Below are 27,208 nucleotides of genomic sequence, written 5' to 3' on the forward strand. Positions count from 1 at the left end.
TCATAGGGTAGGTCTATTTTTAATTTTTTGAGGAACCTCCACAATGTTTTCCAGAGTGGCTGCACCAATTTGCATTCCCACCAACAGTGCAAGAGGGTTCCCGTTTCTCCACATCCTCGCCAGCACCTATAGTCTCCTGATTTGTTCATTTTGGCCACTCTGACTGGCGTGAAGTGATATCTGAGTGTGGTTTTGATTTGTATTTCCCTGATGAGGAACAACGTTGAGCATCTTTTTATGTGCCTGTTGGCCATCTGGATGTCTTCTTTAGAGAAGTGTCTATTCATGTTTTCTGCCCATTTCTTCACTGGATTATTTGTTTTTCAGGTGTGGAGTCTGGTGAGCTCTTTATAGATTTTGGATACTAGCCCTTTGTCCGATATGTCATTTGCGAATATCTTTTCCCATTCCGTTGGATGCCTTTTAGTTTTGTTGGTTGTTTCCTTTGCTGTGCAGAAGCTTTTTATCTTCATAAGGTCCCAGTAGTTCATTTTTGCTTTTAATTCCCTTGCCTTTGGGGATGTGTCAAGTAAGAAATTGCTACGGCTGAGGTCAGAGAGGTCTTTTCCTGCTTTCTCCTCTAGGGTTTTGATGGTTTCCTGTCTCACATTCAGGTCCTTTATCCATTTTGAGTTTACTTTTGTGAATGGTGTGAGAAAGTGGTCTAGTTTCAATCTTCTGCATGTTGCTGTCCAGTTCTCCCAGCACCATTTGTTAAAGAGACTGTCTTTTTTCCATTGGATGTTCTTTCCTGCTTTGTCAAAGATGAGTTGGCCATACGTTTGTGGGTCTAGTTCTGGGGTTTCTATTCGATTCCATTGGTCTATGTGTCTGTTTTTGTGCTAGTACCATGCTGTCTTGATGGTTACAGGTTTGTAGTAGAGGCTAAAGTCTGGGATTGTGATGCCTCCTGCTTTGGTCTTCTTCTTCAAAATTACTTTGGCTATTCGGGGCCTTTTGTGGTTCCATATGAATTTTAGGATTGCTTGTTCTAGTTTCGAGAAGAATGCTGCTGCAATTTTGATTGGGATTGCATTGAATGTGTAGATAGCTTTGGGTAGTATTGACATTTTAAGAATATTTATTCTTCCAATCCATGAGCACGGGATGTTTTTTCCATTTCTTTGTATCTTCTTCAATTTCCTTCATAAGCTTTCCATAGTTTTCAGCATACAGATCTTGTACATCTTTGGTTAGATTTATTCCTAGGTATTTTATGCTTCTTGGTGCAATTGTGAATGGGATCAGTTTCTTTATTTGTCTTTCTGTTGCTTCATTATTAGTGTATAAGAATGCAACTGATTTCTGTACCTTGATTTTGTATCCTGAAACTTTACTAAATTCATGTATCCGTTCTAGCAGACTTCTAGTGGAGTCTATCAGATTTTCCATGTATAATATCATGTCATCTGCAAAAAGGGAAAGCTTGACTTCATCTTTGCCAATTTTGATGCCTTTGATTTCCTTTTGTTGTCTGATTGCTGATGCTAGACCTTCCAACACTATGTTAAACAACAGCGGTGAGAGTGGACATCCCTGTCATGTTCCTGATCTCAGGGAAAAAGCTCTCAGTTTTTCCCCATTGAGGATGATGTTAGCTGTGGGCTTTTCATAAATGGCTTTTATGATCTTTAGGTATGTTCCTTCTATCCCGACTTTCTCGAGGGTTTTTATTAAGAAACATTGCTGAATTTTATCAAAGGCCTTTTCTGCATCGATTGACAGGATCATATGGTTCTTATCTTTTCTTTTATTAATGTGATGTATCACACTGATTGATTTGCGAATGTTGAACCAGCCCTGCATCCCAGGAATGAATCCCACTTGATCATGGTGAATATTTCTTTTTATATGCTGTTGAATTCGGTTTGCTAGTATCTTATTGAGAATTTTTGCATCCATATTGGTCAGGGATATTGGCCTGTAGTTCTCTTTTTCCACTGGGTCTCTGTCTGGTTTAGGAATCAAAGTAATACTGGCTTCATAGAATGAGTCTGGAAGTTTTCCTTCCCTTTCTATTTTTTGGAATAGCTTGAGAAGGATAGGTATTATCTCTGCTTTAAACGTCTGGTAGAACTCCCCGGGGAAGCCATCTGGTCCCGGACTCTTATTTGTTGGGAGATTTTTGATGACTGATTCAATTTCTTTGCTGGTTATGGGTCTGTTCAAGCTTTCTATTTCTTCCTGATTGAGTTTTGGAAGCGTGTTAAGGGTGTTAAGAAATTTGTCTATTTCTTCCAGGTTGTCCAGTTTGTTGGCATATAATTTTTCATAGTATTCCCTGATAATTGCTTGTATCTCTGAGGGATTGGTTGTAATAATTCCATTTTCATTCATGATTTTATCTATTTGGGTCATCTCCCTTTTCTTTTTGAGAAGCCTGGCTAGAGATTTATCAATTTTGTTTATTTTTTCAAAAAACCAACTCTTGGTTTCGTTGATCTGCTCTACAGTTTTTTTAGATTCTATATTGTTTATTTCTGCTCTGATCTTTATTATTTCTCTTCTTCTGCTGGGTTTAGGCTGCCTTTGCTGTTCTGCTTCTATTTCCTTTAGGTGTGCTGTTAGATTTTGTATTTGGGATTTTCTTGTTTCTTGAGATAGGCCTGGATTGCAATGTATTTTCCTCTCAGGACTGCCTTCGCTGCATCCCAAAGCATTTGGATTGCTGTATTTTCATTTTCATTTGTTTCCATATATTTTTAAATTTCTTCTCTAATTGCCTGGTTGACCCATTCATTCTTTAGTAGGGTGTTCTTTAACCTCCATGCTTTTGGATGTTTTCCAGACTTTTTCCTGTGGTTGATTTTAAGCTTCATCGCATTGTGGTCTGAAAGTATGCATGGTATGATTTTAATTCTTGTATACTTATGAAGGGCTGTTTTGTGACCCAGTATGTGATCTATCTTGGAGAAGGTTCCATGTGCACTCGAGAAGAAAGTATATTCTGTTGCTTTGGGATGCAGAGTTCTAACTATATCTGTCAAGTCCATCTGATCCAATGTATCATTCAGGGCCCTTGTTTCTTTATTGACTGTGTGTCTAGATGACCTATCCATTTCTGTAAGTGGAGTGTTAAAGTCCCCCTGCAATTACCACATTCTTATCAATAAGGTTGCTTGTTTATGAGTAATTGTTTTATACATTTGGGGGCTCCTGTATTCGGCGCATAGACATTTATAATTGTTAGCTCTTCCTGATGGATAGACCCTGTGATTATTATATAATGCCCTTCTTCATCTCTTGTTACAGCCTTTGATTTAAAGTCTAGTTTGTCTAAGTATGGCTACTCCAGCTTTCTTTTGACTTTCAGTGGCATGATAAATAGTTCTCCATCCCCTCACTCTCAATCTGAAGGTGTCCTCAGGTCTAAAATGAGTCTCTTGTAGACAGCAAATAGATGGGTCTTGTTTTTATCTCTTGTTACAGCCTTTGATTTAAAGTCTAGTTTGTCTAAGTATAGCTACTCCAGCTTTCTTTTGACTTTCAGTGGCATGATAAATAGTTCTCCATCCCCTCACTCTCAATCTGAAGGTGTCCTCAGGTCTAAAATGAGTCTCTTGTAGACAGCAAATAGATGGGTCTTGTTTTTTTATCCATTCTGATACCCTATGTCTTTTGGTTGGCTCATTTAGTCCATTTACATTCAGTGTTATTACAGAAAGATATGGGTTTAGAATCATTGTGATGTCCGTAGGTTTCATGCTTGTAGCGATGTCTCTGGTACTTTGTCTCACAGGATCCCCCTTAGGATCTCTTGTAGGGCTGGTTTAGTGGTGACTAATTCCTTCAGTTTTTGTTTGTTTGGGAAGACCTTTATCTCTCCTTCTATTCTAAATGACAGACTTGCTGGATAAAGGAATCTCGGCTGCATATTTTTTCTGTTCATCACATTGAAGATCTCCTGCCATTCCTTTATGGCCTGCCAAGTTTCAGTAGAGAAATCAGTCATGAGTCTTATAGGTCTCCCTTTATATGTTAGAACACGTTTATCTCTAGCTGCTTTCAGAATTTTCTCCTTATCCTTGTGTTTTGCCAGTTTCACTATGATATGTCGTGCAGAAGATCGATTCAAGTTACGTCTGAAGGGAGTTCTCTGTGCCTCTTGGATTCCAATGCCTTCTTCCTTCCCCAGATCAGGGAAGTTCTCAGCTATTATTTCTTCAAGTACACCTTCAGCACCTTTCCCTCTCTCTTCCTCCTCTGGAATACCAATTATGCATAGATTATTTCTCTTTAGTGCATTACTTAGTTCTCTAATTTTCCCCTTGTACTCCTGGATTTTTTTATCTCTCTTTTTCTCAGCTTCTTCTTTTTCCATAATTTTATCTTCTAGTTCACCTATTCTTTCCTCTGCCTCTTCAATCCGAGCTGTAGTTGTCTCCATTTTATTTTGCAGTTCATTGATCGAATTTTTTAGCTCCTCCTGGCTGTTCCTTAGTCCCTTGATCTCTGTAGCAAGAGATTCTCTGCTGTGCTTTATACTGTTTTCAAGCCCAACGTTCAATTTTATGACTATTATTCTAAATTCACTTTCTGTTATATTGTTTAAGTCCTTTTTTGATCAGTTTGTTAGCTGTCGTTATTTCCTGGAGATTCTTTTGAGGGGAATTCTTCCGTTTCATCATTTTGGATAGTCCCTGGAGTGGTGTGGGACTGTGGGGCACTTCCCCTGTGCTGTCTTGAATAACTTGCATTGGTGGGTGGGGACGCAGTCAGTCCTGATGTCTGCCCCCAGCCCACCGCTGGGGCCACAGTCACACTGGTGTGTGCCTTCTCTTCCCCTCTCCTAGGGGCGGGATTCACTGTGGGGTGGTGTGGCTGTCTGGGTTACTTGCACACTGGCAGGCTTGTGGTGCTGGGGATCTGGCATATTAGCTGGGGTGGATTGGCAAGGTGCACAGGGGCGGGAAGGGAAAGCTCAGCTCGCTTTTCCTTTGGAGATCCGCTTCGGGAGGGGCCCTGCGGCACCGGGAGGGAGTCAGACCCGCCGGAGGGATGCATCTGCAGAAGCACAGCATTGGGTGTTTGTGCGGTGCAAGCAAGTTCCGTGATGGGAACCAGTTCCCTTTGGGATTTTGGCTGGGGGATGGGCGAGGGAGATGGCGCTGGCGAGCGCCTTTGTTCCCCGCCAAGCTGAGCTCTGTCGTCGGAGGCTCAACAACTCTCCCTCCCGTTGTCCTCCAGCCCTCCCACTCTCGCTCTCCGAGCAGAGCTGTTAGCTTATAACCTTCCAGATGTCAAGTCCCGCTTGCTGTCGGAACACACTCTGTCTGGCCCCTCCACTTTTGCAAGCCGGACTCGGGGGCTCTGCTTGGCCAGTGGGCCGCCCTTCCGCCCTGGCTCCCTCCCCCCATTCTGTGGAGCGCGCACCTCCTCTCTGCCCTTCCCACCCTCTCGTGGGCCTCTCGTCTGCTCTTGGCTCCGGAGACTCCGTTCTGCTAGTCTTCTGGTGGTTTTCTGGGTTATTTAGGCAGGTGTAGGTGGAATCTAAGTGATCAGCAGGATGCGCGGTGAGCCCAGCATCCTCCTACGCCGCCATCTTCCCAGGATTCCTCCAAATTTTCTATTTCTTCCTGTTTCAGTTTTTTTTTTAATTTTTTTTTTTTAGCATTTATTTATTATTGAGAGACAGAGAGACACAGAGAGTGAGCAGGGGAGGGGTAGAGAGAGGGGAGACACAGAATCCGAAGTAGGCTCCAGGCTCTGAGCTGTCAGCACAGAGCCCAACGCGGGGCTTGAACTCACAAACTGTGAGATCATGACCTGAGCCTAAGTTGGTCCCTTAATCAACTGAGCCACCCAGGCGACCCCCTGTTTCAGTTTCGATATGTTGTATGTTTCTAGGAATTTATCCTTTTCTTCTAGGTTGTCATATTATTTGTTTGGCCTATTATTTTTCATACTATTCTCTTACAAGTCTTTTATTTCTGTGGTGTTGGTAATTTCTCCTCTTTTGTTTCTGATTTTGAGTTGTTTTTTTTTCTCCCTTAATAAATCTGGCTGGAGGTTTATCAATTTTGTTGATCTTTTCAAAGAACAAGCTCCTGGTTTCATTGATCTGTTCCATCGTTTCTTTAGTTTCTATTTTGTTTATTTCAGCTCTAATCTTTGTTTTTTTCTTCCTTCTGCTGGATTTGGGTTTTGTCGGTTCTTTTTCTCTTTTAGGTAGGTTAGGTTGTTTGAGATTTTTCTTGCTCCAGGCCTGTTTTGCTATAAACTTCTCTCTTAGAACTGCTTTTGCTGCATACCAAAGATTTTGGATTGTTCTGTTTTCATTTTCATTGGTCTCCAAGTATTTTTTTTCTTTCTTCTTTCATTTCTTGGTTGACCCAATCATTTTTCAGTTGATGAGACTTGTTTTGTGCCTAATATGTGATCTATTCTGAAGACTATTTAATGTGCACTTGAAAAGAATGTGTATTCTGTTTTAGGATGGAATGTTCTCAATGTATCTGTTAAATCCTTCTGGTCCAGTGTTATTCGAAGTCACTGTTTCCTTGTTGATTTTCTGTTTGGATGTATCCACAAATATAAGCGGGGTGTTAAAGTCCCCTACTGTTATCTTATTACTGTCGATTACCTCTTTTATATGCATTTAACTACTGTATGTATTTAGGTACTCCCATGTTGGGTGCATAAATATTTACAGTTGCTCTATCTTCTCGTTGGATTGTTCCTTTTTAAGCATACCCTGTCTTTCTTTGTCTCTTGTTACCGTCTTTGTTTTAAAGTCTATTTTGTCCAATGTAAGTATTGGCTACCCTGGCTCTCTTTTTACTTTCATTTGCATGAGAAATGCTTTTCCATTCCTTCACTTGCAATCTGCAGGTGTACTAAGGTCTGAAATGAGTCTCTTATAGGAAGCATAGAGAGAGGTCTTATTTTTTTTTTATCCATTCTGTCACTCTAGGTCTTCTGATGAGAGTGTTTAGTCCATTTACATTCAAAGTAATTACTGATAGGTATGTACTTATTGCCATTTTGTTACTTGTTTATGGTTGATTTTATAATTCTTCTCTATTCCTTTCTGCCCTTGCACTCTTCTCTCATGGTTTGCTGGCTTTCTTTAGTGACATATGTAGAATCCCTTCTCTTTATTTTTTTCATATCTACTACTGGGTTTTGATTTGGTATTACCATTAGGTTGTATATAACACCTTATGCTTCTAGCACTCTATCTTAAGGTGATGGATGCTTAAGTTTGAATCCATTCTTTACTCTTCTCCCCACTTTACTCTTCTCCCCATTTTAGGTACGTGGTGTCATGCTTTACTTCCTTTTATTTGTAAATCCCTTGACTGATTTTTGTAAATATACTTAATTTTACTGCTTTTGTGCTTCCTACTTTTCTTACTCTTACTTATGATCTTTTCTTTCCACTCAGAACATCCCCTTTAATAATTCTTACAGGGCTGGCTTAATGATAATGAATTCCTTTAGCCTTTGCTTGTCTGGGAAACTCTCCTACGGTGAGGTGCAGCCTTGCTGGATACAGCATTCTTGGCTGCAGGTTTTTTTTTCTTTCAGCACTCTAAATATATCATGCCAATCCCTTCTAGTCTGCAAAGTGTCTGCTAAAAATCTGGTGATAGCCTTCTGGGGTTTTTCTGGTATATAACTGTCTTCTGTTGCTGCCCTTAAAATTCTTTGTCACTCCTTTTTGTCATTTTAATTACTATGTGTCTTGGTGTGAACCTCTTTGGGTTGGTTTTGTTGGGGGTTCTCTGCACGTCCTGGATATGGATTTCTGTTTCCTTTCCAGATTCGAGAAGTTTACAGTTATTATTTCTTCAAATAAATGTTATACCACTCTTTCTTTCTCTTCTCCTTTGGGATCCCTATAACGCAAATGTTATTACACTTGATGGTGTCACTAAGTTCCCTAAGTCTATTTTCATTTATTATTTTTTGTCTCTCCTGTTCAGACTGATTGCTTTCCATTATTCTGTCCTATGGGTCGCTAATCCATGCTTCTGCTTCCTCTACTGTACTATTTATTCCATCTAGTGTATTTTCAATTTCAGTTAATGAGTTCTTCATCTCTGATTGGTTTTTTATGTTTTCTATGTCTTTATTAAGGGTCTCATTGAGATCATCTACTCTTTTCTCAAGTGCAGCGAGTATCTTTATGACCATTACTTTAAATTCTCTATCAGCCATGCTCATTATCTCCGTTTCATTTAGCTCTCTTGTTGTGATTTTGTCCCCTTCTTTCACTTGGGACATATCCCTCTCTTCTCATTTGTCTAACTCTCTATGTCTATTTCTACATGTTAGGAAAGTCAGCCACACCTCCTGCTCTTGAAAGTAGTGGTCTTAGGGGCACCTGGGTGGCCCAATCGTTTAAACACACAACTCTTAATTTTGGCTCAGGTCATGATCCCAGGGTCATGGGACTGAGCCCATGCTCCGTGCTGAGTGTGGAGCCTGCTTGGATTCTCTTTCTCTCCCTCTGCCCTTTTTCTGGTCGCATGCTCTGAAAGAAAGAAAAAAGAAAAGAGAAGAAAAAAGAAAAGAAAGAGAGGTGGCCTTGTGAAAAAGAGGTCCTGTGGTGCTCTGCAGTGCAATGTCCATTTACTTCGGGAGCATCTCCTGTGTGTGTTGCCTGTGCCCTGCTATGGTTGCTGAGCAGCTTTTGCCCTCAATCCAGTCATCTGCAATGGCTCTCTTTGCTGACTATGGGCAGGGTTTATCCCTGTGTTCTTAGTGGACCAGTCTAGGGCCACCTTGGGCTTAAGTTGACTCAGACCAGGTATTTGCCAGAGATGTAGTGGCACCAAACTACAGGGAACTTTCCCTGTGTTGTCCCCTGAGAAGCTTTCATTGGTGGGCAGGGCTTGCAGTCAGATGAGATGCCTGTCCCCATCCCACTCATGTGTGTTGTTATCTTCTCTCCCCAAGAACTGCGAGATCATGACCTGAGCCAAAGTTGGATGCTTAATCTACTGAGCCACACAGGTGCCCCTGCCCCTCCAGGGCTGATTTTTAAAGTTCCAGGTGTTAAACCCTGCTGACTAAGAATGTGTGGAATTCAACCCCTCTGGTTTTCAAAGCCAAATGTTTTGTCTTTCCCCTGTGGGCTCCCCAGTGTGAGAGTCTGTTTCTCTCCCCTCTTCATGTTCACAGTGTCCCTCCCTCCTGCAGACAGTCCTGTGGGTCCCTTTAGCTCCCAACGGCATCTCCACCCTTCCTACCCTCTTCACATGAACTCTTCTTGACATTCAGCTTTGGAGAATCTGGTCTGCCAGTCTTTGGGTCATTTTCTGGGTTATTTACACTGATGTGGGTGTTACCTAGTTGTATCTGAGACAAGATGAGTCTAGCATTCTCCTACTCTGCCATCTTCCTTGGAATGAGGATGTTTAACTTTCATGGGAAAAATTAAGCTTAAACATAAAAACCATTTTCCTCCACAACCACATAATGAATTCATAAATTATTTAATTTTTGTGTATGTATATACATAAAAACTATTTCTGTTATCATGCATATAAAAAAACCCCTAGATAGAAATTTGAGGACTTTTTTTTTTAAAGCATTTTGTTTAATTATATTTGGAAAAACTTTAATACTAGATGTATATAAATGAAGACATGAAACAAAAATCCTTAAAAATGGAGCATTTAAAACACTTAGCATTTATCCAAATTATTTAACACTGCCATATGCAATGCGTTCTGCTGAAAAAACAAAGACACTCATTAAATTATGTATGTTATACAACCGTGACTGATTTTAAGAAATGTGTTTGATCGAATGATGGGGAAATAACATTAATATCCTCACTAACATATCTATTTTCCAAATTTTCAGTTATTATTTACACTAAGCTTATCTGACAAAAACCAGGACAAACAGGGGTGCCTGGGTGGCTCAGTCAGTTGGGCCTCCAAATCTTGGTTTCAGCTCAGGTCATGCTCTCATGGTTTGTGAGTTTGAGCCCTGCATTGTGGGCTCTGCACTGACAGCACAGAGCCTCCTTGGGATTCATTCTCCCTCTCCCTCTCTCTCTGCTCTTCCCCCACTCTCTCCCTCTCAAAACAGACGGATAAACTTTAAAAAACTATATTAAAAAATAGGACAAATAACTGAAAAACTTTTTATATAATATTGAAGTTACTTTACAAATTAAAGAATTTATCACTTACCATTCTATCATGTGAGTTATGATACTGGAAGTATTGAAAAGTTTTAACTCACAGCATTCACCTTCAGATGTGAAATAAAGTAGTGGAAAATAATTTTGAGAACAATGTGTCTCACAATGATTTTGAACTCATCTGTTGAATTACTTTTTTAAAGTTTCTTTAAAGGAGCTATACTAAATCAAATGAAACTTTTACCAAATAGTAAGTTATTTAAATTCTTACCTCTAATATCCCAATCAACATGGGTTATGTAACTGGTAGCGCCTTTGCATATTCCTACTCTTTTACTACTCATCACATTGTATATATCTATAAAACTGTCATGGGATGCTACCGCAAGATATTTCCCAGAACCTAGAATAGAAACATAATTGCTTGAGATTGTCTCTCTTTAGAAATGTTTTTTTACACTCTACAACTAGACTTAATTTTCTTAACATTTTTTGGGAAGAACACTTAGGTGTTTTGAAAATTATAACAAAATGTGTATAAAATGACAAACAGTAACTATATTTTTCAAGTACATATGGTTAACAAAAGAAAATGTCCTCTTTAGCATAGTGAGATAGCTCAGTGGATAGAAAAGGCCAAAAAATTATATACAATGTAATCCAATACACTGTATTTAACTAAAAACAAAACAAAAAAATAACCCTTTATATGTAGAAAAAATAAAAGTAAAATAATGAGTAAATTTTTCCCTAACATTAGCAATTCCCAGAGTATAGTGGGTTTTGTCAGAGATAATGAATACACAGAAACTGATGAAGCAAAATTAATGCAAAATTTCAGAAGTATTAAGAATATAATGAAGATTGTCATCTAATCCCTTTTATGTTAGAAATGAGGAAACTCAGGGGCGCCTGGGTGGCGCAGTGGGTTAAGTGTCCGACTTCAGCCAGGTCACGATCTCGCGGTCCGTGAGTTCGAGCCCCGCGTCAGGCTCTGGGCTGATGGCTCAGAGCCTGGAGCCTGTTTCGGATTCTGTGTCTCCCTCTCTCTCTGCCCCTCCCCCGTTCATGCTCTGTCTCTCTCTGCCCCAAAAATAAATAAACGTTGAAAAAAAATTTTTTTTAAATTAAAAAAAAGAAATGAGGAAACTCAAACTCAGAGAAAATCACATAGAAAATTTAGTGACAGAATTGGCACTAAGCCAGATATTTTGCCACTTATCTAATACAGGAATTTTACTTCTTACCATACTGTCTTTTCTAGTCAAAAAATTAAAATTCCAAGATAAAATAATGGTTAATAAAAATTACATATAGATATATTTACTCATTGTCTGACTCAAGTTAATAATCAAATATGATTTCAATGATATCTTACCTGGTGAAAATCGAATGTCTGAAATAATATCTTTCCTGTGATGAAAAGACACAAGATCTTCTAGAGTATCTGCATTTGCCATTAAGAAACTTCCATCATTCAGACCTACAGCTAAAGCTTTACCATCAGGAGAAAAACAGCAACATCTCCCACCTAAAAGAGAGCATATATATTGGGCGATTTTCTTCTATTTAAAAAAATCATGTTAAGGAACTTTTATTGTCAAAGAGAATTCCTGTATTCATTATGATCTCAAATCAATATTCAAAAGGAGTCACAGGATGCAGGCAACAAAGTTTTCTACTGAAATCCGTGGTAATTAGGCAATAATTAATACAAACCATCTTCTCTTCTGGACAGAACTAAAGTAAGGACTAATATTTATCTTAAAAAACTAAGTTGATGAGAAAGAACGAGAGATTTTAGCTAACATAAAAAGCCAATGACATATGTGGAAATATCTTTTTGTAAGTGGTTGCTACCTCTGTAGTTTCTATTCTACAATCAGAAATTTAAGAAAAAAGGCCATCTTTATAAATATGCTTTCAAATTTGAAAAAAAATATGACAATAAACAATTATTAGGAAAAACTAGGAAGATCTATTAAGGCATGGAAGATCTAACCATGCATGAAGAAATAATAATGCTAATATTAATTTTTAGAAATCAGGGTTAATATGTACTGGGAAATAAACAATAATGGGGTTACCCTGACAGCAAAGGATACAGCAGACATAGTGTTTGCACAACATTTAGAGAGGGAGGGATGAGGTACAGCTCTTACAAAATGAAAAGTTACAGAATAAATTGAGAATAAGTCATGTATTATCATTTAATTATCAAGAATACATTGGTAATGAATAAATCTAGGATGATTTCTGAGATTTAGGAGTAAGAGATGATGGTGGTCTGGAGCAGGGTAGCTGGAGTAGAGGTATACTTTGTAGATAGAGCTGGCAGGACCTTGACTAACTGGGAGCAGAATAGGAGAAAAAGATAAAAGTCAAGGCTATTTTTTTTTTTAATGATGATGTCATTTACCAAGATGGAAAAAACTAGCAGAGGTACATGTGTTTGATTTCGTACCCATGAAGCTAAGGATACCTATGACAAATTCAAGTGAAGATATCAATAAGCCAGTTTGATATAATTATACTTCTCTGGAGTTCAAGGGAGAGGCTAAACTGGAGATATAAGTATGGAAGACGTAGCATGGTAGATAGTAGTCACAGTCATGAAACTGGATAAGAGCTTGTTATTAATTTATTGACTCTCAGCTCCAAATCCAACCTTTCTTTCCTGCTATACAATACAGCTGAGCCCTGCTGACATTTTTTCCTTTTCCTAAACTTGATTTTAGTCAATGGAGGGTACTGTACTGGAGGGCCCCTACAAGGCCAAAGAAGAAGGAAGGGATTTTTCCTTCCTCTGCTGTGCTAGAACCAGTGGATTAGATTAATGAAGGGGTAGGGGTAGATGTTGGGATGCAGTTGGGAATGGGAGATTTTCTCTGCCCCCCATAGCAAAAGATTTCCTAGATCAGCCCTTTGGCAAGCTTCTTTTCCACTTGCACCCACATCCTTTCTAAAGAGATCTGAATCTCAGCTTGGGAAAAGAGGGGAAGGGTTCATTCCTCAATCACCATCCACTAGCGGTACAGCTGGTAGCTGCTTTTTGCAGTTGCTACATCTATACCCCTTAGAATACCACCTTTCATTAGTTAACACTTATTCATATTAAATTTTCCCTATTCCAATTCCTGGGGTGGTTTCTGTCTCTTGATTGATACAGAATTGATACTGAAGTAGTCACAGGAGACAGATCACTAAAGATGGGATTTTTGGAATTGGCTTAGTCATGCCTTTGGGCTTAAGCACAGTGCTGGGCCCTTGCCAATGGGAAATGGGATGTTAGTAATCAAGGTATGCATTGCCATAACAATCAAGTTGTCTCCTACATCCTGCAGTTAACTGTCACTTCTACTGAAGTAAAATGCCCTGGGAGTGAAAGAGGCTGCTGCCTTTGACCATCACAAAAATAATGATGACCACAAGGACTGTGCTGTGCAAAAGATTCCGAGTGCATGGAACATTTAACAGAAAGATGTAACATGCTCTGGTCCTTAACCCTTCAGCATCTGTCATGGTCTGAATAGAGAGAGCTTACACTGCAGGCCTAGAAGAATCTCTGACAGGGCTGATGTGGCTGAAAATTAAATACAAAACTTAATTGTGCAGGTTGCAAATTTACAATGTGAGTTGAATTCCCAGACTCACCAAATTTCTTCTGATTGGTAAAGGAAGAAATTTGGACTGTGGAATGGGAGCATCTGACTGGATTCAGACAAAACTGAAAATCTTTAATTTCTGTATTATTCAGAGTCTCGCAGCCAGTGCAAATAGTTTGCTCTCCTGTGTCTGGGAAGACTGGCCTTCTGGTGCATATGCCTTGAAGGGATATTTAACCTTAAGAAGAACCATTACAACCACTTCTCTGCTGTCACTAGATCCTCAGCTTGGATCAAATCTCCGTGTGCTCTAATGCAGAGGTTAGCACTGCAGGCCATATGATCTCTGTCACAACTACTCAACTCTGTTATAGTGCAAAAACAGATCTTAGACAATACATAAATGAATGGACATGGTTGTGTTCCAATGACATGTACACAATCAGGAGGTGGGCTGGATTTGCTGACCTCTGATATAGAGGGAGGAATCAAAAAGTTTAGGGAGGTAAGAACATTGAAGTAGATTTTTTCATAGGCAACGTGTATACTCACCCACCAACTACATCCCCCCAAAAAGTCTAAAAACTAGTTTCTTCACAAGAGCATTTAGAAATACATTAACTAAGGGCAGCATCTACATCCTTGAAAAGTTCTTTGATGTCCTCCTATGTAGATCAGGAATGAGAGCTGTCACCAATAATATGGGCTCTCTGATTCAACAGGGATAACCCAGGAAATGCAGAAGCCAAGTAGCAGCACTTAAAAGACAGGGCAGATTCTTTACCGAAAATGGCAGCAGGAATACACTAATAATCAGAATGTTTTGGCCTGTGGAGATTTCTTTTGGTGACTAATCAATCATGGTGTCTGCAGGAATTCAATAGATGAGTAGGCTACTAAATTAGTCTTTGATCTATATGACAGAAAAACCCCCAGACCTGGTGGCTAAAAAAACCAGACTTAAATTCTCATCCTATTTTCAGTCCAAGGTCAATTCATACACTCAGAGCCCCTTGGTTAAAAAGCGAAGGCTGGGGCGCCTGGGTGGCGCAGTGGGTTAAGTGTCCGACTTCAGCCAGGTCACGATCTCGCGGTCCGTGAGTTCGAGCCCCGCGTCAGGCTCTGGGCTGATGGCTCAGAGCCTGGAGCCTGTTTCCGATTCTGTGCCTCCCTCTCTCTCTGCCCCTCCCCCGTTCATGCTCTGTCTCTCTCTCTGTCCCAAAAATAAATAAACGTTGGAAAAAAAAAAAAAAAAGCGAAGGCTAAGTCCCACTGAGGAGGAACCTATAGCAATGTCATCGTATAAAATATATCCTCTAACAATCGGTGGCCAAGAATGATTATTTCCATGAAAGGAATACCCATACTAACAGGAGTTAGTAAACAGGGGCTCTGAACTGACGCTAATTCTGTGGATTCCATCCAGTTCGTGAATTGTAACAGATATACCTGGCAACTTGTAGAATCCACTAGGCTGGCTCTGTGATCCATGGGTAAGAGTCATTATAACAGGAAGAAATAAGTGAAAACCCCTGGAAATTCCTCTATCAAGACAATAAATCAGAAGCAAAACTGCAAGCCTCAGAATTACAAAATTACAAATATCAGCGATACCACCAAAGACTTGAAATATGCAGTGGTAAGAATACCTATCACATTTAAACTTGCCTGTTTGGTCTGTGTGAAATAAGATGGGTTTCAGATGCTACCTACAGATAATAAATTTAATCAGGTAGCAATGCTAACTGAAGCTACTCTTCCAGAACTTTACCAGAAAAAACAAACACAATCCCTGGCATTTTGCATGCAGCTATTGCCCTGGTTAATGCTTTTTTTTTTTTTTTTTTCCTCCATCCCGATTTGTAAGGACCACCAGAGCAGTCTGCTTTTACCTGGCTTGTATCTGTGTATACCTTCAAAGCCTTGCCTCAGGGCTATTCAACTCTCCTGTTTTTTGCCATAATATAGTCCACAGAGATCCTGATCGTCTGGACATTCCACAAAAAATCTCAATGGTCCACTACATTGATGACATTATGCAGAATGGATCTGGGGAACAGGAAGCAACAACTTTAGATGCCTTAGTAAGACCTAAGTGAACTGAGACAGTAGAAGATAATTCCTACAAAAATTAAGGAACCTGCCATCTCAGTGAAGCTTCTGGGGATCCAATGATCGGGAGCATATTAAGATATTTCCTCCAAGGTGAAAGACAAATTGCTATATTTTCCATTACCCACTATAAACAAAAGGAGCAAAATGTCTGGTATACCTTTTTGGAAGCCTACACCACATTTGAGTGAGCTGTTTCTACCCAACTATCAAGTCACTATAAGGCTTCCCTGGGGCCAGAACAAGAGAAGGCAAGCTGATCTTCCACTGGGCCCTTATCATCTAGCAAATCTAATGATACTCAAACTGTCTGTGGTAAACAGAAATGCTGTTTCCAGAAGAATGCCTCTGGAAAGCTACCAAAGGAGAATCATACTGCAGATCTCTTAGATTTGGGAGAAAATCCATACCTCCTTTGCAAATAACTAATTTTCTTTTCAGAAGGAGTTTCAGCCTTGCTACTAGGCCTTGGTAGACAGTAAATGCCTAACTATGGGATATCAAGTGACTGTGTATCTTAAGCTTCCGGAACATCATGAACCGAAAGTTACATGACCAACCTAGTCACAGATTGGGTATGCACAACAGCAATCTATCGTCAAGTGGAAAAGGGATATAAAAGATGAGCCTTGGATAGATTTGGAAGTCAGAAGTAATGAACAGGTGGCTCAGGATCCATCAATAATTCCTGCTGCAATACCTCGTCTCTATCGATACCTATGGCCTCAAGGGTATTCATTGATTATCAGCTGAATGAGGAAGAAAAACAATGAGCCATATTTACAGATGCTTCTATGCAGTATATGTCAGCACCCACCTGAAAGCACTAGAGCCCTACTCGGCGGTGGCCCTGAGGGACAGCTTTGAAGTAACATTTCACAACAGGCAGCACCTGGAGCAGGTACATTTAGTTTTCCACATTTGTAGTGACAGATGACAGGACAGACAGATTTACATGGACTCATTAGCAACTGTGAACTATCTGAATAATCAGTTAGGGACTGAATTCTTTCAGGATTAGAAGATTAGAGATGAGGAAATCTGGAAAATCGAACTTTCGGAAAGGGCACAGGTGTGAAGATTTTTGCATCTCAGGGAATGCCCAACAAAAAGCAACCAGTACAGAGGAGACTCTCAGTAATCAGATAGACAAAATAAATGCTCTAGGGACCTCAGAGCAGCCTCTTTTCCTAGGCAGCTAGCACTTACTCCGTGGGCTTGTGGTAAGTAGCATGGATGGAGTTTATGCTTGAGTTAGAAAACATGAACTCTCTTTTCCAAGGTTATCTTGCTACCACTACCATTACCACTGAGTGTCTACTCTGCTAACAGTAGAGAGCAACCGAACTTCTGATATGGCACCATTCCCCAGGGAGATTGGCCAGCCAGCTGGTAGCATGTTGACTATACTGGACCTCTTCTACTTTGGAGAAGGCAAAGATTCATCTTCACGAGAATAGATGTGAATCCTGGATTTGCCTTACCTGACTGACCATTATGCTTCATCTAGCACCATCATCCATGGACACATGGGATGGATGCCCTATCCACTAACATAGAATTCCATGCTTATGATCAAGGAACTTCAGGCAAAAAATGTGCATTAGGCTCATACCCATGGAATTAAATGACTTTATCACAACTCCCACTACTCCAAGAAAGCTAGTATGGCTTACTGAAAACTAATTGATGTCACCATCTGGGAAACAACACCCTGAAAGACTGGGCTTTGTCTTACAGAATGCAATATATACTCTGAATCACAGTTCATTACATGGTGCTGTCTACCTCATGACCAGTTACATGGGTCTGGAAAATCAAGAAGTGGGAGTGATTCTTCTCACTACTAAATCTAATAACCAACTTGCACTATTTTGTTTTGCATCCTGGCAAATCTGAGCTCTGCTTCTTTAGTCTTGACTCCTAAGAGCAGGGACAATTCTTTTACCAGGGAACATACTGATTCCTCTGAATGGGAATGTAGACTGCCACCTGGTCATGTTGGGCTCCTTATGACAGTGAAACAACAGGCAAAGAAAGGGGCTGTTACTCTTCTTGCTGGAGTGGCTGATCGCAATTATAGAGGGGAAACTGAGTTACTGCTACACACTGAGGGCAAAGGAGACTATATCTGGGACCTGGAGGGTTCATTAAGATGCCCCTTAGTCTTCTATGACCAATAGTGAAACTTAATAGAAAACGAGGAAAAAAACAGGTAGAAATATTGAAATTTCACCTAATTTAGCAATGAAGGTTTGGGTTACTCATGAGCTAAGTAACTCCACCCACCTGAGGTTTCTGGCTCAGGACAAAGAAAATATGAAATGGGTAGAAGAAGAAGGAAGTCAGAGATGGCAACCACAGGCGCCTGACTGGCTCAGTCGCTTAGGTGTCCGACTTCAGCTCAGGTCATGATCTCATGGTTCATGAGTTCAAGCTCCACATCGGGCACTCTGCTGTCAGCACTGAGCCCACTTCGGATCCTCTGTCCCCCCCTCTCTCTGCCCCTTCCCTGCTTGTTCTCTCTTTCTCTCAAAAATAAACATTAGGAAAAAAAGGGGGCTAGGGCACCAAGAATAATTTAAAAAACAAACAAAAAGAGTTATCAATCACAGCCCATAGCCAGTTACAGAAATAAGGACTAGACATAAATGCTTGTGTATATATAAGCTATTTACTTTTTTTTGTTTTTAAAATAATTACATCCAAGTTAATTAACATACAGCGTAATGGTTTCAAGAACAGAATTTAGTGATTCATCACTTACATATAACACCGAGTGCTTATCCCAAGTGTCTTCCTTAATGCCTCTTGCCCATTTAGCCCATCCCCCACCCAACACCCCTTCAGCAACCCTCCGTTTGTTGTCTGTATTTAAGAGTCTCTTATGGTTTGTTCCCCTCCTTGTTTTTATATTATTTTTGCTTCCTTCTCTCTTCTTTTTAATACTTTACATAAGTTTGTTGATGGTTAACTTTACAATTTAGTCTGAAGTAAAAGAATATTCAGTAAGACTATGAATTTGAGAGTCATGAGTAGAATCAGGGTGGAATGAATACAATAACTGTGGGAACTGTATGTCTTCGAATTTGGGGGAGAGGGTGAGAATTTCTTCACTTGTACCAGGAATAGTTACATCTCTTTGGTTAGAAACTTTTTGGGTAGAACATAAACATAAGGTTAGTTCTGTGGTTATACTGAAGTTCAAGTGTTTGTAAAAGATGTACAGGGATGCTAATTAGACAAAGGGGTAGTCTGTGCCAGTTATTATTTATTGCCTCTTAGTTCCAAATCTACCATTCTTTGGGCCTTGTAGACTTCTCTCTTTTGCCCGCTGATACAAAGCTTTGCCAATAGAGGGTGCTGGAAAGACACTACAAGTCCAAAGCAGGAGAAAGGGGCTCTCCTTTAGGCCTCCAGTGTTGGATTTTACCTACAGAGCCAGAGCACTGGTGTGCAGGGAGCCTGAAGCACCCCCACGGCGGCAGCACCCCCCCTCCCCGCTGTCCCCACTGCGGCAGCAAATTTCAGCAAATTTTCCCGCTGTCGCAGTAATGGGCCTAACGATTCAGCTGTGGTTTGCAGTCTCTAGCAAGATGCTCTGCTAAGACAGCAGTGGCCCTCACCAGTCAACAGTCAACTTTGCCCTGGGTTAAGTTCTTCTCCAAAAAGCCCACTTGCCATTCAGTTCTGGTCTGTACCCTCTGGCAGGCTTTTCCTTTAGCCAGTGACCACTGTCTCTCTGTTCCATTGAGGGAGGCCTGTACTCTCTGGCAAGCTTCTTCACCACTGACAGACTGTTATGATGGCAGTTACACCCTTTCCAAACACCTCTGCATCTCCTTTAACTTCTTTCTTTGTTCATTATCCCTCAGCTAACTAGGCCTAGTAGCTGCTTTCTATAGCCTTCAGTAGGTAAACACCTTCTACTAGTTAATAATTCTTATTATTAAAATTTCCATGTTAAAATAACTAGTATAGTGTCTGTCTTCTAACTGGACAATGACTGATACAGTCACACAAAGTGTACAAGTGTACAAATGAAATAAAAACAGCCAGGGAGAACCCAGGAGCATTTCTATATGTAGAGAGTAGGAAGAAGAGGCAGAGCCAGTTAAGGGAAGAAGAAAAAAAGAAGTCAATAAGATAGAGAGGGAGAAAGACATGCATGGGTTCCAAAACCAAGTGAAAAATGTATTTCAGAAAAGAAGGGATGATCAGTTATGTCAAAAACTACTGTGAGGTAGAGTGAGGACCCAGAGGTGACCAAGAGATTGGCAGCAGATTCAATGGACAAACAGAAACAAAAGCCTAACTGGGGTAAGGTTTGTGAAGCAAATATCATGTGAAAATAGAGAAGACAGTATCGCCTTTTGAGTATCACCCATTTCGAGGAGTTCTGCCACAAAGGAGAGCAGAGAAACAAAATGGTAGTGAGACTAGTCATCACAACTGCACACTGTATTCAACCCTATTCAGCTGGTTGAACGGAGGCTTAGAGCAGGGGGAAAGTTGAGTTTAAGCAAACATTAACCTAATAAGCATCCTTCTAAATGCATAGCTGAGCTCCTTAAAAACTAAAAACAAACCAACCAACAAACAAAAAAACCCTCCCAGCGATGAAAACTAAATAAAGGGCAAAAAAACAAGAGTAGTAAAATAAAGTCACAGCTGCTCTGAGGGTACAGGAGAGGTCTTGCTCCTGGGATTCCTGGATAAAACTGCAATCTTTGAAGGGTTATACAGTCGATGTAGTCATCCAGTACTGGTTTTCAAGTTCTAGGTTACTTTTAAGTTCCAAAATACCAATACTGAAGGTGTAATACATTATTTCCAAATTTAAAAATAATCTGGTATCTGGATCATTTGCATCTTAAGGCATCCAGAATATTTTCCTACTTCTCTCAAGCTTTATGGAGATGACAATCAACTAAGCAAAGCTTTGACTGCGTGAATAATTCTTCCTCTAGTTCAAAGACTTTTTCTACAAGTTGAATGTGAACACTGTATTAGTGTCCTAGAGCTGCTATTACAGTGACCACAAACTGAGTCGCTTAAAACAACAGAAATCTATTCTTTCACACTTCTGGAATTTAGGGTCTGAAATCAAGGTGTAGGCAGAACTATGCTCCTCTGAAAGCTCTAGGAAGGATCCTTCCTGTCTTCTCCCTGGCTTCTGGAGTTTGCCACTAATCCTTGATGTTCCTTGGCTTGTAGACTCATCACCTCAATTTCTGCCTCCTGTTATTACATCACACTCTCCCTTTGTGTCTGTGTCTCCACACAGCCTTCTTGTAAGAACACATACTAGTCATTCAGTGTAGAGTCCATCCTGATTCAGTATGACCTCATCTTGATTACATTTGCAAAGACCCTATTTCCAAATAAGGTCACATTCAAATGTAAGTGGGTTAGGACTTACACATATCATTTTGGGGGACACAATTCAATCCACATTAGACATGACAGTAGTAAATTAGAATTTCCTTCTATAAATCTCAAATCTAAGGACAAAGAAAACTGGAAATGCTTCCTTTTAAGCAAACATTATAGCTTGTTATCAATAAAAGGGCTATAGTCCCTACTAAAAAAAATTAAAAGTTATTAAAAAAGATGTCCTCAAATAAGAGAGAGCAGTATATGATGAGTCAGAGGAAATTTGGAACTGGATTTTATTTATATATTTTCACCTTACTCAGATTAGTATGAAGTATAATATAGGGCCTTTTGAACATCTGGGAAAATTTGCACAAGACTAATTACTTTTGCAACTCAATAACAATACCATTAATGGCCTTTCTTGTTAAGACTGCTTTAAAAAGAAAGATTATTGCATTTCCAAGTTTCCATGCTGAAAGTTTCTCCATTTTATGAAGTATTTATTTTTAAACAAATTATTAATTAAAATAAGGTAATACAGATATATTTTTATAATTGTGTCATTTCACTTGATTTATATTTACAAATTGTGTACTTAATTATACTATTAGTTTCAATGATTTTTATTTTAACATTTCTTTTATAAATATATGAAGAAAGAAAATACAGATTTAACTACATACAGTTTCTTCCCCTTCCACCTCCCAAAACCTCCAAATACCTGTACTGTCCTTTAACTGAGTACTACAATCATATCTCAAGGGAAGAGCAAGTTTTAAAAATATGCCTGGCAGTAGAGAAAGACATCAGGAAATAGACTTCTATATCCTGACTTGGGTTCTAGACAGAGGGGAAAAATTGTACTGAAGATTCACAAATGCAGCATAGCTTATGCAGATCTTAGATTTGAAGTTATACTAACTATATGATCTATGCAATCCTAGTGAAAAAAAAAATCCTTAGTAGTTCTGGATAGTAGCAACCCAGGCACCTGGGAGAAGGAAACACAAAATCACTCTGGAAATATACCTTTGATCCAGACTTCAGAGAAACCCCACAAGTAAAGAAAGCCCAATTAAACATAAATTTATAATCCAAATATTCAAGCACAAAAGAAAATGGAACACCAGGAAGGAGTCAGCAGAAAAATAACACCAAAACAGCAGAAAAAAAACACAGCATAGTCAGATCCCAAAGGATGTCAGATAACTAGATTTCATAATCTTTATCTGATAAGTAAAGATTAAAGACATAAAAAAGGAAAGCTAAAACACAAAGAATTAATATGTTATAAAAAATCTAAGGAATTTGAAAGAAAATAAAATTCCTAAAAATAAGAATTATCACACCTAACAGGTAGGTTAAACAGCAGACATGAAAGAGAAAGAGCTGCTAATAATTCAGCCATAAAAAAAAAACAAAAAACAAAAAACAAAAAAAACAAAAAAACGAAATCTTGCCATTTTCAATGACATGGATAGAGCTAGAGAGTATAATGCTAAGTAAAATAAGTTAGTCAGAGAAAGACAAATACCATCTGATTTCACTCATGTGTGGAATTTAAGAAACAGAACAAATGAGAGAAGGGAAATAAAAAGAGAGAGGCAGGGGCACCTGGGTGGCTCAGTCGGTTAAGCGTCCGACTTCGGTTCAGGTCATGATCTCACAGTTTGTGGGTTCGAGCTCCACATTGGGCTCTGGGCTGACAGCTCAGAGCCTGGAGCCTGCTTAAGATTCTGTGTCTCCCTCTCTCTCTCTGCCCCTCCCCTACTCATGCTCTGTCTCTCTCTCAAAAATAAATAAAACTGTTAAAAAAAAATGATTGTTTCACTATATGCTAATTTGGATGTAAATTTAAAAAAATAAAAAGTTAAATTAAAAAAAAAAAAAACAGAGAGGCAAATGAAGAAACAGACTCTTAACTACAGAGAACAAACAGATGGTTCCCAGAATGGAGATGGGCGGAAGATGAGTGACACAGGTGATGGGTATTAAGAGTGCATTTGTTGTGATGTGCACTGGGTGGACATTGTATGTAAGCCCTGAATCACTAAATTGTACACCTGAAACTGATATTACACTGTATGTTAACTGGAGTTTAAATAAAAAAAACTTTTAAAAAGAAAATTAAGAACTAGAATAAGATCTTAAAATTTCCAGAATACTGCAGAGAGAGACAGAAAATATGAAGTGAGCCAAGACATGGAATAATACTACATAATTAAAACATAAAAATCCTCTTAAAAACTCAGGTTTGCACCAATGCTAATATCATCCTCAATGGAGAAAAACAGAGCTTTCCCTCTAAGGTCAGGAACAAGGCAGGGATGTCCACTCTCACCACTGTTGTTCAACATAGCATTGGAAGTCTTAGCCTCAGCAATCAGACAACACAAAGAAATAAAAAGCATCCAAATCAGCCAGGCGGAGGTCAAACTTTCACTCTTCGCAGATGACATGATACTCTATATGGAAAACCTGAAAGATTCCACCAAAAAACGGCTAGAACTGCTCAGTGAATTCAGCAAAGTTGCAGGATATAAAATCAATGCACAGAAATAGGTTGCATTCCTATACACCAATAATGAAGCAACAGAAACAGAAATAAAGGAATCGATCCCATTTACCATTGCACCAAAAACCATAAAATACCTAGGAATAAATCTTACCAAAGAGGTGAAAGATCTATACACTGAAAACGATAGAAAGCTTATGAAAGAAATTGAAGACGACACAAAAAAAAATGGAAAAATATTCCATGCTCCTGGATAGGAAGAACAAATACTGTTAAAATGTCAACAGTACCCAAAGCAATCTACATATTCAGTGCAATCCCTATCAAAATAACACCAGCATTCTTCAAGAGCTAGAACAAACAATCCTAAAATTTGTACGGAACCAGAAAAGACTCTGAATAGCCAAAGCAATCTTGAAAAAGAAAATCAAAGCTGGAGGCATCACAATCCCGGACTTCAAGCTATATTACAAAGCTGTCATCATCAAGACAGTATGGTACCAGCATAAAAACAGATACTCAGATCAATGGAACAGAATAAAGAACCCAGAAATGGACCCACAAACGTATGGCCAACTAATCTTTGACAAAGCAGAAAAGAATATCCAATGGAATAAAGACAGTTTCTTCAGCAAGTGGTGCTGGGAAAACTGGACAGCGACATGCAGAAGAATGAACCTGGACCACTTTCTTACACCATACACAAAAATAAACTCAAAATGGATGAAAGACCTAAGTGTAAGACAGGAAGCCATCAAAATCCTCGAGGAGAGAGCAGGCAAAAACCTCTTTGCCCTCGGCTGCTGCAACTTCTTACTCAACACGTCTCCAGAGGCAAGGGAAACCAAAGCAAAATGAACTGTTGGGACCAAATCAAAATGAAAAGCTTCTGCACAGCGAAAGAAACAATCAGCAAAACTAAAAGGCAACTGACAGAATGGGAGACGGTATTTGCAAACGACATATCAGATAAAGGGTTAGTATCCAAAATCTATGAAGAACTTATGAAACTCAACACCCAAAAAACAAATAATCCAATGAAGAAATGGGCAAAAGACATGAACAGACACTTCTCCAAAGAAGACATCCAGATGGCCAACTGACACATGAGAAAATGCTCAACATCACTCATCATCAGGGAAATACAAATCAAAACCACAATGAGCTACCACCTCACACCTGTCAGAATGGCTAACATTAACAACTGAGACAACAATAGATGTTGGCAAGGATGTAGAGAAAGATGGATCTCTTTTGCACTGCTGGTGGGAATGCAAACTGGTGCATCCACTCTGGAAAACAGTATGGTGTTCCTCAAAAAATTAAAAATAGAACTACCCTACAACCTAGCAATTGTACTACTAGGTGTTTATCCAAGGGATACAGATATGCTGTTTTGAAGGGGCACATGCACCCCAATGTTTAGAGCAGTACTATTGACAATAGCCAAAGTATGGAAAGAGCCCAAATGTCCATCGATGGATGAATGGATAAAGAAGATATGTATACACACACACATACACACACACGCACGCATGCAATGGAGTATCACTCGGCAATAAAAAAGAATGAAATCTTGCCATTTGCAACTACATGAATGGAACTAGAGGGTATTATGCTAAGTGAAATTAGTCAGTTGGAGAAAGACAAATATCATATGACTTCATTCATATGAGGACTTTAAGATACAATACAGATGAACATAAGGGAAGGGAGGCAAAAATAATATAAAAACAGGGAGGGGGGACAAAACATAAGACTCTTAAATAGAGAGAACAAACAGAGGGTTACCAGAAAGATTGTGGGAGAGGGGATGGGCTAAACGGGTAAGGGGCATTAAGGAATCTACTCCTGAAATCACTGTTGCACCATATGCTAACCTGGATGTAAATTAAAAAATAAATTATTAGTAAAAAATAAATAAAATAAAAACATTTCTTCCTCAAAAAAAAAAAAATTCAGGTTTGCAAAAAACAGCTAGCAAACAACAAAATGGCAATAAACACATGCCTATCAATAATTATTTTAAATGAAAGTGTATTAAATGCTTCAATCAAAAGACAGAGTAGCTGAAAGAATAAAAATATAAGACCCATCTATCTATTGCCTACAAGAGACACACTGTAGAAGTAAGGTCACACACAAAGTGCAGGAATGAATAAAGATATTCTATGTAAATGGAAACCAAAAGAAGCTGGGCAGCTACACTTTTGTCAGACAAAACTGACTTTAACACAAAGACTATAATAAGAGAGAAAGAAAAGAAGGTCAATACATAAGGATAAAGGAGTCAATGCAGGAGGATGTAACGTTTGTTAATATTTATGCACTCAACAGAAGAGCACCTAAATACATAAAGCACATGTTAGCAGGCCTAAAGGAAGAAATAGACAGCAATACAATAATAGTAGGGGACTTTAATACCTTACTCACATCAATGGATAGATCATCTAGACAGAAAGTTATTAAGGAAACATTGCCCTTAAATGGCATGTCACACCAGACGGACTTAACAGATATTTACAGAATATTCCATCCAAAAGCAAGAGAATACACATTCTTCTTGACTGCACGTGGAACATTTTCCAAGACAGATCATATGTTAGGCCACAAAACAAGTATTAATAAATCTAGACTAAAATCATATCAAGCATCTATTCCAACTACAACAGTATGGAACTAGAAACTAATTACATGAAAAAAATGGAAAATTCACAAATACACGGAGATTAAACAGCATGCTACTGAACAACCAATGGGTCAAAGAACTCAAAAGAGAAATCAAATAATACCTCGAGACAAACAAAAATGGAAATGTAACATCCCAAAATTTATGAGATACAACAAAAACAGTTCTAAGAGGGAAGTTCACAGTGATAAACGCTTACCTGAAGAAATAAAGTCTCAAATAAACAACCTAACTTTACACCTCAAGGAACTAGAGGAAAAAAAGAACAACTGAAGGCCACAGTTAATAGAAGAAAGCAAATAACACAGATTAGAAGAGAAATAAATCAAACAGAGACTAAAGTAATAAAAGGAAAAATTAATGAAACTAAGAACTGGTTCTTTGAAAAGACAAATAAAATTGACAAACCTTTAGCTACACTAAGAGAGGATACAAATAAGTAAAATCAGAAATGAAAGAGATGTTACAAATGATACCACAGAAACACAAAAGATCATAAGAGACTACTATGAACAATTATATGCCAACAAATTGGACAACCTAGAAGAAATGGATAAATTCCTAAAAACGTAAAACCTACCAAGACTGAATTATGATGAAACAGAAAATGTAACTAACATCAACTATATGTCAATTAAAAAAATCAGTTTGCTTTTTAAGAATTGCAATGTCAGTGATAAAATACTTTTGCTACTGGAACAGACCACTCCCACCATCTTATACTTGGAATTCTACTGGTTCAGACAAAGCAAACTGAAAGAATTGCCAACAAGTCTTTATTAAAGAAACTCTAAGACTACATTTTA

General features: G+C 38.9%; 1 protein-coding gene across 14 annotated transcripts in view; it reads right to left on the reverse strand.

The window, feature by feature from the left end:
- The window catches only part of EML5 (EMAP like 5), a 181,322-nt gene that overhangs the window by 47,530 nt on the left and 106,584 nt on the right, over positions 1–27,208 (reverse strand). For 13 of the 14 annotated variants that reach the window (XR_007152815.1, XR_007152816.1, XM_047861738.1 and 10 more), the window contains 2 exons: positions 11,481–11,633; positions 10,374–10,505 (listed from right to left, as the gene is read on the reverse strand). Coding sequence is in view for 12 of the 14 variants with exons in the window: in XM_047861738.1 (XP_047717694.1) it covers positions 10,374–10,505; positions 11,481–11,633 (285 nt within the window). In the remaining 2 variants the exon portion in view is untranslated. Of the gene's footprint in view, positions 1–10,373; positions 10,506–11,480; positions 11,634–15,603; positions 15,757–27,208 lie in introns of those variants that run through there. The other variant, XM_047861748.1, reaches the window with a different exon arrangement.

This window comes from Prionailurus viverrinus, chromosome B3 (assembly GCF_022837055.1).
Source record: "Prionailurus viverrinus isolate Anna chromosome B3, UM_Priviv_1.0, whole genome shotgun sequence".
Lineage (NCBI taxonomy): Eukaryota > Metazoa > Chordata > Mammalia > Carnivora > Felidae > Prionailurus > Prionailurus viverrinus.